At 39.2% G+C, this 14,362-nt stretch overlaps 3 protein-coding genes across 3 annotated transcripts; 1 reads left to right on the top strand and 2 right to left on the bottom strand.

Annotated features, from left to right (window-relative positions):
* Nucleotides 1–4,858: 4,858 nt before the first annotated feature.
* Nucleotides 4,859–6,258, bottom strand: LOC120415850 (uncharacterized). Its single transcript, XM_039577486.2, has 2 exons — nt 6,116–6,258; nt 4,859–6,046 (listed from the first exon to the last, which is right to left on the bottom strand). Exon 2 carries the CDS (start codon nt 6,033–6,035, stop codon nt 4,953–4,955), a length of 1,083 nt encoding a protein of 360 aa, XP_039433420.1. The 5' UTR covers nt 6,036–6,046; nt 6,116–6,258; the 3' UTR covers nt 4,859–4,952.
* Nucleotides 6,259–6,408: 150 nt separating this feature from the next.
* LOC120415832 (heterogeneous nuclear ribonucleoprotein 87F-like) lies at nt 6,409–7,655 on the top strand. Its single transcript, XM_039577468.2, has one exon. The coding sequence runs from the start codon at nt 6,521–6,523 to the stop codon at nt 7,448–7,450; it is 930 nt and encodes a 309-aa protein (XP_039433402.1). The 5' UTR covers nt 6,409–6,520; the 3' UTR covers nt 7,451–7,655.
* On the bottom strand, nt 7,477–14,128 carry LOC120415831 (ornithine decarboxylase-like). The gene is made up of 4 exons (XM_039577467.2): nt 13,863–14,128; nt 9,488–9,629; nt 8,070–9,409; nt 7,477–7,830 (listed from the first exon to the last, which is right to left on the bottom strand). Exons 3-4 carry the CDS (start codon nt 9,266–9,268, stop codon nt 7,749–7,751), a joined length of 1,281 nt encoding a protein of 426 aa, XP_039433401.1. The 5' UTR covers nt 9,269–9,409; nt 9,488–9,629; nt 13,863–14,128; the 3' UTR covers nt 7,477–7,748.
* Nucleotides 14,129–14,362: the final 234 nt, after the last annotated feature.

Genomic DNA, 14,362 nt, shown 5'->3' on the forward strand with positions numbered 1-14,362 from the left:
TAATTCTTGGAAGAATCGTTCTTCTTGAATACACAAAACTTTTTTTCAAAGAAACTTTACGAGCATTTATATAAATGTTGATAACAATGTATTTTTGCAAATCTTTTCTACAAAATTAATAAATTGTAAATGCCATTTCCTGCTTTCTAATAATAATTTATGTTATTCTAAAAAATAAAAAAGATTTTTTTTTATTTTTAGTTTGTAAAATCTATAGAGCATGATGATGAAAAATCCCAATCATTAGAAAATTAGAGGTTTGGATAGGAAACAGAAAAAACGGCTTCGTTTTCAACTTACTTACTTTGTACTCAAGATATTTGAAAGCTTTCTTGAGGAACTCAAACTTTGAACCAAATGTATGCGTTCCAAAAGTATGTTGATACCAACGTTAGCCTAAAAAACATTGTAATTTGGTTTAAAAACATTCCGGAAAATTCCTTCTGGTCTCGGGAGAAAACCGGGAAAAAACCGGGAAATTGAAAATCGAAATCTGGTGGCCACCCTGATATAATTGTAATATTCTTAAACTCTAACATTATAAAATTCTATACTACCAAAATTTTAAAATTTCTGTATTTTAAAATTATAAATTTATATGCAAAAGTGCTAAAATTATAAATTTTTAAAATTCTAAAACTTTAAAATTCTTTAAAAACTTTTCAGATTTTTATAATCTTAAGCTTTAAAATTTGAAAAAATCTGATATTCTCAAATTCTTTAATGCTTTCTAAAAGTCTTAAATTATAATATTCAAAAATTCCTCAATTCTATATTTCCAAAAGTCTAGAATTCTAATATTCTAAGACTATGCAATTCTAAATACAAAATTTTTATTCTTTCAAAATTCTCAAATTTTAAATTTCTGAATTCTTAAATCTTACAAATCCAAAGCTCTAAAATAATAATATTCAATAAATCTAGCATTCTAATATTCGGTAATTGTATGATTCCTTAAACATCAAAGAATTCTAATATTCTCTAGAAAAACTTTAAAATTTCTAAAATTTATCAAATACTTATAAAATTTCATAAAATCTAAAATGTATAAACCTTAAAATTCTTAAATTCAAATATTCTTCAAGTCTTAATTTTCTGAAATTCAAAAATTATGATTTTTTTTAATTCTTAAAAAATACAATTCTAATGTTCAAAAATGCTCATTTTTTAAGATTCAAAAATTTTAAGACTATTGAATTCTAATATTCCAAGCTTAAAATTTTCAATATTTTGAAATTATAATATTCTATACTTCTTTATTTTAAAATTCTATACATTCAAAATTCTATATGAAAAAATATATTTATAGTTTTTAGATTCATTTTTTTTATATTATAAAGCTCTAAAATTAAAAAAAAAATGATAGGGGAAATATACCCATTTTAATCACTTTAAGCCGTTCAACCAATTCTCATCACTTTTGTCATTTTCCGCGATTAAATCAACATTTTCAGATGTATCATCAATGTAGAGTTGCTTGCTCACTTTTATCTGAGCTATTTATTACTTTGGAACAGTCAAAAACACTGTATGAAAGCTGTAATTCATGATCAAAGTGCTGATAGGCCGATAATAGAAATAGGCTGAAAAAGGGTATGGTTCCCCTATTATCAAATTCTATAATGCTTTCTAAAAGTCTAAAATTAAAATATTCTAAGATTCCTCAATTCTATAATTCTAAAAGTTTAGAATTTTACCATTCAAAAACTCTAAAATTCTAATGTATCAAAATTCTCAAATTTTAAATTACTGTAATTCTAAGATCCAACAACTATAAAACTCTAAAATAATAATATTCAAAATTTCTGCACGTCTAAAATTCCTTAATTGGGTACTAAAGCCCTATGCCAATTTTTATGTCCATCGGTCCATCGGTTTTTTCATTTTAATGCAAAAAAATTGACAAGACAATTTGTATTCGATGGATCAACTATGGCCCCTTTGGAACCAGCTGTCAAGTAGGACCTTTTCTGTCAAGAAGGACCGCGAGGTTAATTAGTAAAAATTGATTTAAAAATCCATTTTAATCTCTTTGTGGTCGTACAAAGGGTCATTGTACTCAGAAAAATAAGCTTTATCGCTGTAAACCATAATATCAGCAATCATTTTAGGACCCAATTTAAAAAAAAAATCAAGGTTTTCTAATATTCAAAACATGAAAAAACTCTTAAATTTAACAAATTTTAATATTCTAAGATTCTAAAATTTCTTAAAATATATAATTTCTAAAACTTAAATTTCCTGAATTCTAATATTCTGAAATATTATTTTCTGAAATTCCAATACAGTAGTTGATCGGTAACTGGGCTGAGAACGTAGCCCAGTCACCGAATGTTTCTAGTTAACTGGGCTGAACCAAAAATAACGAGGGGACCACCGATGCATAATATTTTCCAGATGAAATATAAAAATAAAAGTTATTCAAATTTATTTACAATGCTTACTTTTCATATTTCTTTAATTGTAACTTGAAATCAAACAAAACTTATTGAATATGATTTTTGCATCCATTAACCCCTCGGTCATTTTGGTGTGGCAAATGGGCAGTATTCATGATTGCTGAGAGTCGCAGGACTCTCGCCCTTTGCTATTAGTAAGTATCCAGCAAAGCAAAGGGTATAGCATGCATTTGATACTGTCAACTCCCATTCGGCTGTGTTCTCGTCGCTGTCATGTTGTAAACTGGAGCCGAGGGAGGTCCTGTTGTGAATTCTAGGTAGAATTCGCCATCACCCAAGACACGAAGGCACGAAGGATAGACCATGTCTTGGAGGGTGAAAGGATGATAGGATTTAGTGATAATACCACAATTTAATATTTGTCTTTCTCTCTTATTTCAGACAAAATGTCTGGTCCGAGTCCAAGGTGTTGCAGAAATCTTCCACTATACAGAATGGGGTCTTCCTTCTATCATTTCCTTTATTCTGAAAAAGGTGGTGCCCCGAATGTGGACATATAGTTTATCACATTTACTCCATACGGTGTGAACGTGACATGCTGTATGTTTGCTCTTGATGCATTGGCTATTTTCAAAAACAAGCTAGATTTTTCCTATTCTTTTAAGACAAAATTTAGTAAAATCTATACATCTATTTATTTTTCTATTGCTATAACTTGTCTCTAACCCCATAAACTTTAACTACTCAATGATTCTAACATGGAATCGCAAAACATTATTGTAGAAATGTAACTGCTGAAAATAATTTGGTAAGAAATTTGGGCATAACTGTTAATATGATTAAAGGTACGTTCAAACTGTTTTATTATATATGTTAGCTATTCAAGTTTGTTTGTCTTGTCCCATATTTCACAACTTCAGTTGTTTTCTAGTAAGCTTCTCGTTACAAGTTGATAGTTCTGAAGGTTTCTTTATTCTTTCTTTCTGTGTTAGTCTGTTATTCAATGTTCGATTTTATTTTACATTGTACTAATCCCATTTTTTCTCTTTGTCTTTTTCATGTACCTTGCGAGCATACGATGACCGAAAAAGTCATTGTATCAGCCAACGGTGTGTATTTCACAGTGAAAAGATAATCATGTCCAAAATTAAAGTAGACAAAGCCGCGAAACAGAACAAGTATTTTTATAAGTGCGTGAATAACAATCGGTCGTTGAAGCTCAAAAAATGTGAGAACAATATCGCGTCGTGGTTAAGTGATAATAAGGCGAAGAAAGTAGACGACGATTCCGCATGAAGAATATAGCGGAAATGATGTGTTAATTGCACAATGGATGAAGGTTTGAAGTTGACACTATCAAAAGGGAATGGTAAGATGCAATAGTAATATTGCTAGGTTTGATAGTGTCAAAAGGTAAGATCAAGGAATAAGGATTATATGAAACTATATTGTCATAATTATTGTATTCACTGAAAATTCTATCCACTTTCTACCCCCAATGTGTCCTGCACTGGGGGTGCCTGGGGTAACTTCGAGTTGACCTGGGCCGCCCGAGGAATTATGTCGTAGGTGGTTCGTGTACTTCTCACTCACCTCTCCTCGCGGCAAGGTTTTCCGTAGGTCTACACTCGAACATGCAACATGGGACAGCATGAATCTTCAGCTGAAGCCGGACGAATGTATTCCGAAATTACAGAAATTACAGAATTAACCCCTCGGTCATTTTGGTTTGTTTTGGTTTTTTGACGTTTGTCTGCTTTTTAACTGGGCTACGGCCCAGTTATCGAGCACCCAGTTAAAAAGCAGCCCAGTTAAACAACGCCCAGTTACCAAACAACTACTGTACTATAAATTTATATATTTTTTAAATTCAATAATCTAAGGTTCAAAAATGCTCATATTCTGAGATTTTAACATTCTAAAATTTTATCAGTCTTAAATTCTAGTATTCTAATGCTCTAAAATTTTAAAACTCTAATGTTCCCGTATTTTATAATACTTTAATTCTAAGAGTCTAGAATTCTAATATTCTGAAACTATAAAATTTCCATATTTTAAAATTCTATGCATCCGATTTCTGTTTCCAAATTTAAAATTCTAAAATAGCCAAATTATAAAATTATTAATTTTTTGATATTCTGTATAGGGTCAGTCCTCAGGCACTAGATTCTTGAGTTCTTAGATTTAAATGTTCTTACATTCTTCAATTTTAAAATTCTGAATTTCTTAACATAAAAAAATAAGGGAAAATTCTGATATTATAAAATCTAAATTTTAAAGACAAAAAAAAACAAAACTAAAAATTTTAAATTTTTTAAAGGAATACCTTGTTATTATCTTGTCTTGTTCAGCTCGTTGCAAGTGGAGCACAGTTGATCCATCGCTAAATGTTTTTTTTTCTATAAAAAAAAATGATCAGAAATTGTTCTCTGGCATGCAAATTTGTATGAAATAAAAAAATGGTGCGATATTTGCAGAAATCTAAATTTATCCAATGTTTAAATCTAGAGCATAATTTTTGTCATTACATTTTTATGTCAATCCCCAAACCACTCAAAACAGATTCGAGGAAAACACGATCGTCCCGGTGACCGGTCGCTGCTCGCCGTTGTAGTTCAGCGTCTTCGGCACCAGCTCCGTCACCACGCGGGCGAAAACCTTCGCGTAGTGGTCCGGATCGATGTTGAGTGCCGTGGCGTTTTTGCGGTTCGCCGGATTGTGCTTGATCACGATCTTCGGTCCTTCCTCGTTCGGGCTGCTGATGAGCGTTTCGGTTGGGGCGTTGTCCACTGTGGCAGAGCTTGATGCTGCTATCTTCCGGTTGAGGATGACGGGCTTGAGTGCCGGAGAGGTCGCGGCGGGTTGTTTCTTGCGCTGGGGTAGGTTCAGTTTCGGGGTGGCCCAGCTCTGGATGAAGCGCCCGTTGGCGAAGAAGCCATTTTCCGGGAAGTGTCGCTGGCAGCTGTAGATATCGCGGTCCTTGTACTGGGATGGTTCCAGCTGGGCGGCCAGGATCCACTTGCGGTAAATGTTGGGGATTTTGCGCGGGAACACGTAAAGTCGACAGTCCGGGGTGGAGCCTTCGCGGGCATTGCAAAGGATGCAGAACCGGTTGGGATCGGATGATGGGCCCGGTTCGATGTTGCCAAACGGATCCGGAGTGCTTTCGTCTGCTTCGGGAGCTTCGGTCTTCACCTCGGTGGCCACGAACGGAATGTCCTCCATTACTTCGTCCAGTGTGTCGACGGGTTCTGCTTTGGGGATGAGCATCGGCTGTACTGTGGTGGTTCCGGAAGTGGACGGACCCTGGTGCTGCTCGGCGTTGTACAGTGGAATGTACTCGTCCAGCATCTGGATGTCCTCGTCGATGTATTCGATTCGCTCCATGTTCAGGCTGGGAACGGCGCCGTCCAGCAGAGTGCGCTGATGCGCCGATTCTTGGAAGCAGTCCGGGGTGAAGTGGGTCGAGCAGATGAAGAGTTGCTCATCGGCGGGAATGGTTGACGCGGATAGTTCGCACACGACCAGATAGCGCTGGTACTGGACCGGCTGGAGGCCCTTGTCCGGAAAGGGGAAGAGTTCGCAGCTGGGATTTTGCTCCAGGGTGTCATTGCAGATGATGCACGAGATCGGCATTTTGATGTTTTCTGCGGACGGTTATAATTTTTAATTAAATTGATTGTTGATGAATGGTTTAATCTTTAACTATATCTTACCTGTTTAAATTCTTCCAAGTTTTAAAAAGTTTATTTATTTTTTACTTTGATCATGAACAGCGTCTTCGTCGGTGTTGTTATTTTGGCAAGTCGCAAGGGGTCCACCAAAACTCAACTGCTGTTCAGTGTAATTCAAGCAAACCATTGTGCAAGTGCCAAGTAAAAAATGTTAACAAACCATATATGGTTGCAAGTTTCGTCTTTGTGGAAAGATGCTATCGTAATTTTATGTCAAATTTTGTTATGCCAAAGCAGCCACCCCTCACGCGTGTGCATCTGTCAGTTCAGCTCAAAACGGCTTGTTTACAAACACGCGGAATTCCTCGTCGAACGGTGTGGTGCATTTACCGCGCGGAACATTTTCGATTCTTGAGATAAAAATATTTAATCAGGTGCTAGTTAGAAATGGGTGCCATCACAAACAGACGCGGCGGCGGAGGTCGTGGAGGCGGAGGCCGAGGTCGCGGAGATGGTGGAGGAGACCGCGGCAGACCTAGGACCGGTCAGAATCGGGAACACAGCGGAGGCAAACCCAACAATGACAAATTCTTCCAAAAACGGAACCACAACTCGGAGAGCAACTTTAGGGGTGGTGGTGGTGGCCGAGGCGGAGGTGGTCGTGGAAGTTTTGGGGGAGGTCGTGGCCGAGGAGGCGGTGGTCGCGGAAATTTTGGGGGAGGTCGTGGCGGTGGACGTTCCTTCGGTGGAAATAAGCCTTTCAATAGGGATGAGCAAGGTCAGACGCAACGGTTTGGAGGAAATCGTTCCGATGGTCCAGCGCAAAACGGAGAACGTCGTCCGTTCCACGGTGGAAATAAACCATTCAACAGAGACCAGCAGCAAGGGCAAGCGCAACGGGGTGGTGGATTTAAGAGCCAGGGAAATAGGCAGCGCGGAGGACCCCCGGATCGGCGGCCGCCACATGGTGGTCAGGGAGGCCAGAGGAGCTTCAACGGAAAGCAGGAAGGAGGCGACCGGCGGCCATTTAACAAAAATCAAAATAATGGCGGAGGCGCTAAGTGGGGCGACAAACCACGTGGGCCGAACGAACATAACCACCAAAAAGAGGGGGAGCAAAATTTGGACGACCTGTTCACCGAGAAGCCGGAAAAGCTAAATTACTGTCTGGCGCCGGAGCGATTGGAGGCGCAGGCGCGTGCCATCAAGCGGTTCGAGCAGCAGGACCGGGACGAGGACCAGCAGCAGCGCAAGACGGAGAAGGACCGACGCCACAAGCTGATGACGGCCAAAACCCGCAAAGGACAACCGGTGATGCAGGGCCGGATGGAGCTGCTGTACGAGAAGGTGCAGAAGGTGGTCGGCCACCAGGGATAGATGATATATTATAGAAGATGTTTACACTGTATAATACTTTATTTCCTAACAATATGAGCAGGGGCAGGCTGCCTCTTCGTTTATTGGAATATTTGAAATACAACACTCTGAATTTTTCAATTGAACTAAAACAACGTGTAAAGTTGCAATTTGCACTAAACTTAGCCGAGTTTGAACGAATAAAATGATAATCGTTTGAAAGGGATGTAGATTTTGTTTCATTTCCGTGTCCGTCGTCGTTGTGCCGGGTCTTGGTCGAAGTCTTCGTCGTCGCCGTTAACGTCGTCGCTGTTGACGTTCATGCGCAAACTGCGATTTCGGTTCCCGATGGGAAGCAAAAGTTCTCCTCCTCCAGTGGGTACATGTTGTTGAGCATTTCCCTGCGAAAAGTAGAAGGAAAAGGTCAGAAATCTGCTAATTCTAACAATTTCAAGCAAAACAATGTAAATGTGCCAAATACGAAGTGTAAACAAACATTCCAGTTTTATCATCTCTACACATATTGCTTTGCTTGATTTTTGCTGTTTGGATTTGTGGATCATGTTCACCCCTGTCAATATAGGGTTGAACAAGATCCACACCTGTCAAACCAGGGCTGGACAGGATCCATAAAACTTACCACGTGTCCTTGCTGATGTAGCAGTAGATCTTGGGCAGCGGGAACCCGTTGAAGGGGCTCGCCACCGGGATCGTGTACGCTCCCATGTTCTCGAACACGACCCAGTCGTCGATCTGCAGCTCCGGCATCCGGATCGTCTCGATGAGCTGATCCAGCGCGTCACACGTCGGCCCCCAGATGGTGCTGTCGTACACCTTGCCGCCCTGCTGGCCGATCAGCTTGGGCTGCGGGTGCTGATGATCGTACAGGATACTGTTGAAGCTGGCGTAAACGCCATCGTTCAGGTAGTACATCATCCGATCGATGGTACCGGTCTTGGCGTTGAGGCACACGCGCTTCGACTGGACGCAGGTGATCAGCGTGAAGGCCGACGCCACGTAGTACCGTCCGGGCTCGGAAATGACGCGCACAGACTTGTCCGGGAAGAACTTGTCCAGCGCGGAGTTGACGATCATGGCAACTTCGTCGATCGAGGTGCCAACGTCTCCGGGGAATCCACCTCCAATATCCAGCAGATTCAGCTCGTAGCCCAAAGTCGCTGCGTAGTCAAACAGGTCCCGGGCGTACGAGATCGCCTTGTAGTAGACCGGAAAGTCCGCACAACCGGAACCCACGTGGAAGCTGATCCCCACAAGGTCCATGTCCAGACTGCGCACGATCTTGATCAGACGCGGCGCTTCCTCGACCGGATCGCAGCCGAACTTCTTCCCCAGCGGACACTGGGCCTTTTCCGCTTCGCAGCGAATGCGAAGCACCAGCTTGGCGTCCGGGCAGAGCTTCCTAATCTTGTGCAGCTCGGTGTCGCTGTCGAAGGTCATCGTCTTGACGTTGTTGGCGTTGGCGTACCGCAGGTGCGAGCTCGGCTTCATCGGGTTCGCAAAGATGATTCGCTCCGGGGCCACTCCTAGCCCCAGAATCTTGGAGATTTCGCCCTTGGACGCGCAGTCAAAACTGGCCCCAAGCGCGGCCAGCGTCGAGCACACGACCTCGGCGTCATTGCACTTGACCGCGTAGTGCGGCACCACCCGCGGCATCTTCTCGATCCAGTTCTGGTGCTTGCGAACGATATCACCGATGTCCATCACGTAGAACGGTTCCTCGTTGGACAGCGTACCGGTCAGCTCGTCGATGATCGCCGGAACGTTCACCTGTCCGTCCACAATCTGGACGCGCTCACAGTCGGGCGAGAAGAACTTCATTTTGATGTTTGGTTTTTTGTTTTGTTTTGTCTAGTTTGGAATGCTAGGGCTCGTAACAGTTGTAGAACGTAATCCGTGGAAATCCAAAAACCGATGCGAAAGTGTGTGTATTGTGGTCTCAAATATTTCAATAAAAGCGAACTGTAACACGAAACAACGAAAAAGAAATGAACATTATTCACGCGCTGCTCATGATTTGCTCGTAAACATTCAACTTACGAGGCAGCCTGTGTCGCGGGGGGTTAGCCAGCGAAAGCTCGTGTCACCAGGGTGGTTCGCCGTTGAAATTGATCAGCCCAACGTCAAGTTTGGAACTGTGGTCAGAGCCCGAACGAAGGGCTAACTGACCCTTGTGTGTGTCCTGGAAAGGTAGAAGGAAAAGAGTCATGTTAGTAGGCGTTACGTTTTTCGTAAACATCGTTTTATTGAATTCGAAATTTTAGTTTCCGGAAGAAATTTTCAGCCAAATTGTCAAATCAAATTAGGAATAATGTGGTTTGGCTCAACCGTCATCATAACGGAACTTTCCGCGTCAGCTTGTTTTTTCGCTATCGTTCGCAGCAGTCGCTACTTTTTGTACCGTTCTTCATAGAGTTTAGTGACCAACTTCAAGGTCGTTAATATTTAGCATCCAATTTGTTTTGTATTTGCTGACATTTTTAAAAGCTATGCCATGAAGGCATGCTCAAACAAACATTCTGAGAAAAATTTCCCGCATTGAGTAAGTCATCCTCCGCTTGAAGACGTCATCATCTAGTAGTCTAGATTCCACACTTTCTTATCAGTTTTGATTGAGTCGCGTCGAGCACGTGGCGACTTCATTCATCGAAGACATGCTACACCAACACGTTTGGTGGACAATGGTACGTCTGTACGTCCGTCTCATTGTCTGCCGGCTTCCGCCGGCGGGTCATCGTCGTTGACGTAATTTGACCTGCGGCTAGACACATTCATGTGAAAGATGTCGGTGGCTCGCCCTCGCTGAGTTTTGCACCCACAATTTTTATTCAAGATTTAAATATCCCTTATTGAAAATCATTTAAATTAATGGAATAAAAATGCATTTATAATCTTTTTACAAATTTCAAAATCACAACATGACACTCAAGGGCAAACTTGACAGTTCTAACGTCACCGTCTGAGTTCTACGTAATTTACGCAACATCCCCCCCCCCACCGCATCGAATGGAAGCTTCGAGTGTGGCATCCAATGTCCGTCGGCAGGAACGAAAAGAAAAACATTTGTTGCCAAGGGTGGCTCGTCTATGAGAGACGACACGGCAATACCAGCTGGTGGAGTTGAGCACATGCGCGAAAGCGACTGATTCTTGTATTTATTTTTGATGATGGGCCAGTGTTGCCAGCAAGTGGATGGGCGAGCGATGGGGAATTAAGAATGTTAAGGGTTTAGTGACCCCCTTTTCCGAGGTTGATGACGCTACGGGAAATCAACTGGTTATCGTTTGAATATAAAAAATTTCATGAAATTTACATTTTGTCTTATGTAGCAACTCAAAGATTTTTCATTTAACTCTAAAACGGTATTAATATAGCTTTGAATCAACGTTTTTGTAAATTATGTTTCAACTTAAACTTCATTTAACCAAAAAGCCTTTTCCATTGAATTTTGAGGGAGGGAATTTTGGAGAAGTCCAGACAACAGGACCTCCGTTAAGGAGGTATTAGACTATGACAAACAAACAAACTCGAACTTTTTCGCTCCTAAACTTGTTTGCGGCCAACTCGCAAACAAACCATAATGCATGTAGGCTGACGGTTCCGCAAACAGATCCAGAGTTTTTTTTTGAAAAGTCCAATAAACATATGAAACATTATAGCTTATAGGACCCTATGAAAAAAAAACTGTAAAAAATGCGAGTTTGTTTGTTTGTCATAGTCTAATACCACCGTTAGCTTGACAAAGCCAAACTATATAAAAATACCCAGTCAAGACGTTCCAGCAGGATTCTAGCAGAGTTCTAAAAGAGCTGGATATTCTTATAGCATTCTAGCAGAAATGTTCCTTGTTTTAGCAGGATTCTTACAAAACCAGCTCTGCTAGAATGTTTCGTTACTGTCGAGCGTAACTAAAATTTAATGTCAAGATTTGAAAAAAGAAAAGCTTTTCGGTTACCGTAAACCGGGGTGACATTGATAGGATTTCAATTTATTTTTGAAATATTTTCCAACTGTTAACGTTTTTCTCAAGGTTATTATTTTTAAAACATGTACTGCGGTAGGCCACACAAGGTCCAAGCGCTATTTTTAAAAAAAGTTTTTTCAATGGTGCTTAAAAAAAAAGTTGCGTTGAAATTTCTTATTTTGAACTCCCAGGTGACTTTGATAGGTAAAATTATTAAAAAGTCACAATTTTGCCTGACATTTTTTTTAACTTGATTTGTTTATAAAATTGTCGATTAATGTTGCATTTTAAACTGAATTCGAAGCACGAATCACAACATTTATTATTTATAAACTTATTTTATCTTCTCCTCGTGGAAAATTGTCCAAATAATCAGACAATTGAGTACTAAAACCCTATGAAAATTTTTATGTAAAACGGTAAAAAACACGATTAAAAACCATTTCTGATCACTTTTTTTCATTTTATTGCAAAAAAAAAAAAAATTGACTGGACAACATTTTTTCGATGGATCAACTATGGCCCCTTGGAACGAGCTGTCAAGTAGGAACTTTTCTGTCAAGAAGGACCGCGAGGTTAATTTTTCCAAATTGATTTAAAAATCCATTTTAAACTCTTTGTGGTCGTACATCTCCATTGTACTCAGAAAAATAAGCTTTATCGATGTAAACAATAATATTAGCAATCTTAGCTTCATTTTAGGACCCAATTCATTCCGTTTTGCGATTCAAAATCATGTTCATTGAGAAAATCATGACACTTTAATTATAGTTAACTAACTATTTAAACTGTTCAAAATGTTAAGAAAACTTCTTCTTGAAGTACTTTGAACACTTCTCTACCATGGTCAGTATGATTCCATAGCATTCCGTACGTATTTAATTTCCAGAGTTTTATTTGAAAAGGTCCTATAACATATAAAACACAATAGTTTAAAGGACCTTTTCAAAAAAGAAAAATACTCTAGATTTGTACTCTTTATTTTGCTGGAAAATCTCAAACCTATCAAAGCGTTTTACGTATCCGAAGTTTGTTTGAAGATGCTTCATATTATCAAACTTCGGATGATCGAGACTTCAGAAAATCGATTTTGAATTTGCAAAAACAAAAGGTTTAAATAACAAATTAAATTAAATTTTCTCCGAATAAGATTCAAACAAATTTTACGTAATCAATATTTGACCTACAAAATTCATGTTATCCGGAACAAAAACAAAGCGAAAAAATTGTCAACTTTCTGACATAAATAACAATTCATCCCTTTTTGTTTTATAAAAATTAAACAAGTGATGTAATCAATAAACTGAATCATCACGAAATTATAAATCTATAAAAAATAATAATAATAAAAATGTAGTACAAGAGCACAGAGGCATCGAATTATTATTATTATTAAATCAATAACTGTCATTATCAATAATCACTATACCTAAAATTGTTAGTATTTTTTTCAATGGTTATAACGGGTCTTATTATATCGTCAGGACATGACAAGTTTGCTAACAAAGTTTCTCGCAGAAATGTTGTTTTCATCGCCATTTTTGCCACCATCCTGGATTTAAACATTCCAACTTATGTTAGAGTAGTTTATAAAGGATGTACAAGTAACATAGTAACAAACAAACAAGCTCGCACTATTTGACAGTTAGGCAGTTTGCCTGCTTTGTTTGTTTGCAGAAACGTCAGCCTGCTTACGTTTCGTTTTGTTTGGCAAACTGTCAAACACAACAAGTGCAAGTTTGTTTGTTTGTTTGTTTGCCATAGTCTGATAGCTCCTTAAGCCATACTAATGCTCAACCATTAACATAATACATTCGTCGTTCCATTATCCGAAGTATGGAGTCTGGACTGTAATACAATTTTATCTGTTTTCAAGCATAAAAGTTGTTTTTTTTTATGTATTTCTTTAAAAAAGAGTAAATTATTTTCAATAAAACCAAACTAGCAACTCTAGCCTATCTCATGCTCTTTATTTCTTGAAAGCATAAATATTTTCGTTTTCACGACCACTTGGTGACTGGCACCACGATTGGCTCGACGATAACATCGGCTTTGAAAAAGCACAGAGAGAAAAAAACAACATGAGTGAATCATAATTTCGAGCACAGATTTCTGGTTTTATCTGCTCCGTTCCGAAACTGACTCCTTCTAGATGTTCTTGACCTTCCAGTAAAATGCAGTATTATTTATTGTTGGATTTTTTTTTTTCGTTTCAAAAGAACAGTTCTTTTTTTCGGTAGAAGAAAAGACAAAAGTGTGGCAGCCATTGCCCAGAAATAGATCGAACAACTCACAGGAAAATTCCCCAAATTACAGTCTTCTTTGGGTTTCCACACTAACTAAGTTGTTTATGCCACAACAATCGCTCACTAGCAGCTGTGTGACAAAATTTCCAGATCGATAATTGGATGACTAATCGTGATCGCGACGTTTCGATGCTTCTAGACTAACCTGTTGAGAAATTCTCGAAATTTTGCGCCGAGGAAGGAAAATGATGGATCGCTTAAGGGTTGGCTTTAGCGTCCACTATCGGCAACCATGCGGCAATTTGGTAATATTCCGGGGAAAAACACCAAAAAATTATAACACAAAAAAACGGTATGCACTATTTTTCACTCTTGAGCCACTTTGCACTAATCGGGGCACTTGGTACTTCACCACACGGAATCGACGACGACGACGACGAGAAGGATGGTCACGGTAGGGAAGTTGGAAGGCAATTCTTACGAATGCAGCTCCGAATGTGGCCTTTTATACGTCCGTCGCTCACTCTCACTCTCTCTCTCATAGGTGGAATGCATTGGTAGAGAGAAATTGAGAGAAAAGCAAAACTTTTTTGGTTGTGTTGGTGTTATCTCAATTCTACTTTTACAATACACTTGATTTAAATTGGAAGTTGAGATTAAAGGATATTGGTTGAAACGATCATTGGAATGACAAAATTTACCTTT

Source organism: Culex pipiens, chromosome 2 (genome assembly GCF_016801865.2).
Source record: "Culex pipiens pallens isolate TS chromosome 2, TS_CPP_V2, whole genome shotgun sequence".
NCBI lineage: Eukaryota > Metazoa > Arthropoda > Insecta > Diptera > Culicidae > Culex > Culex pipiens.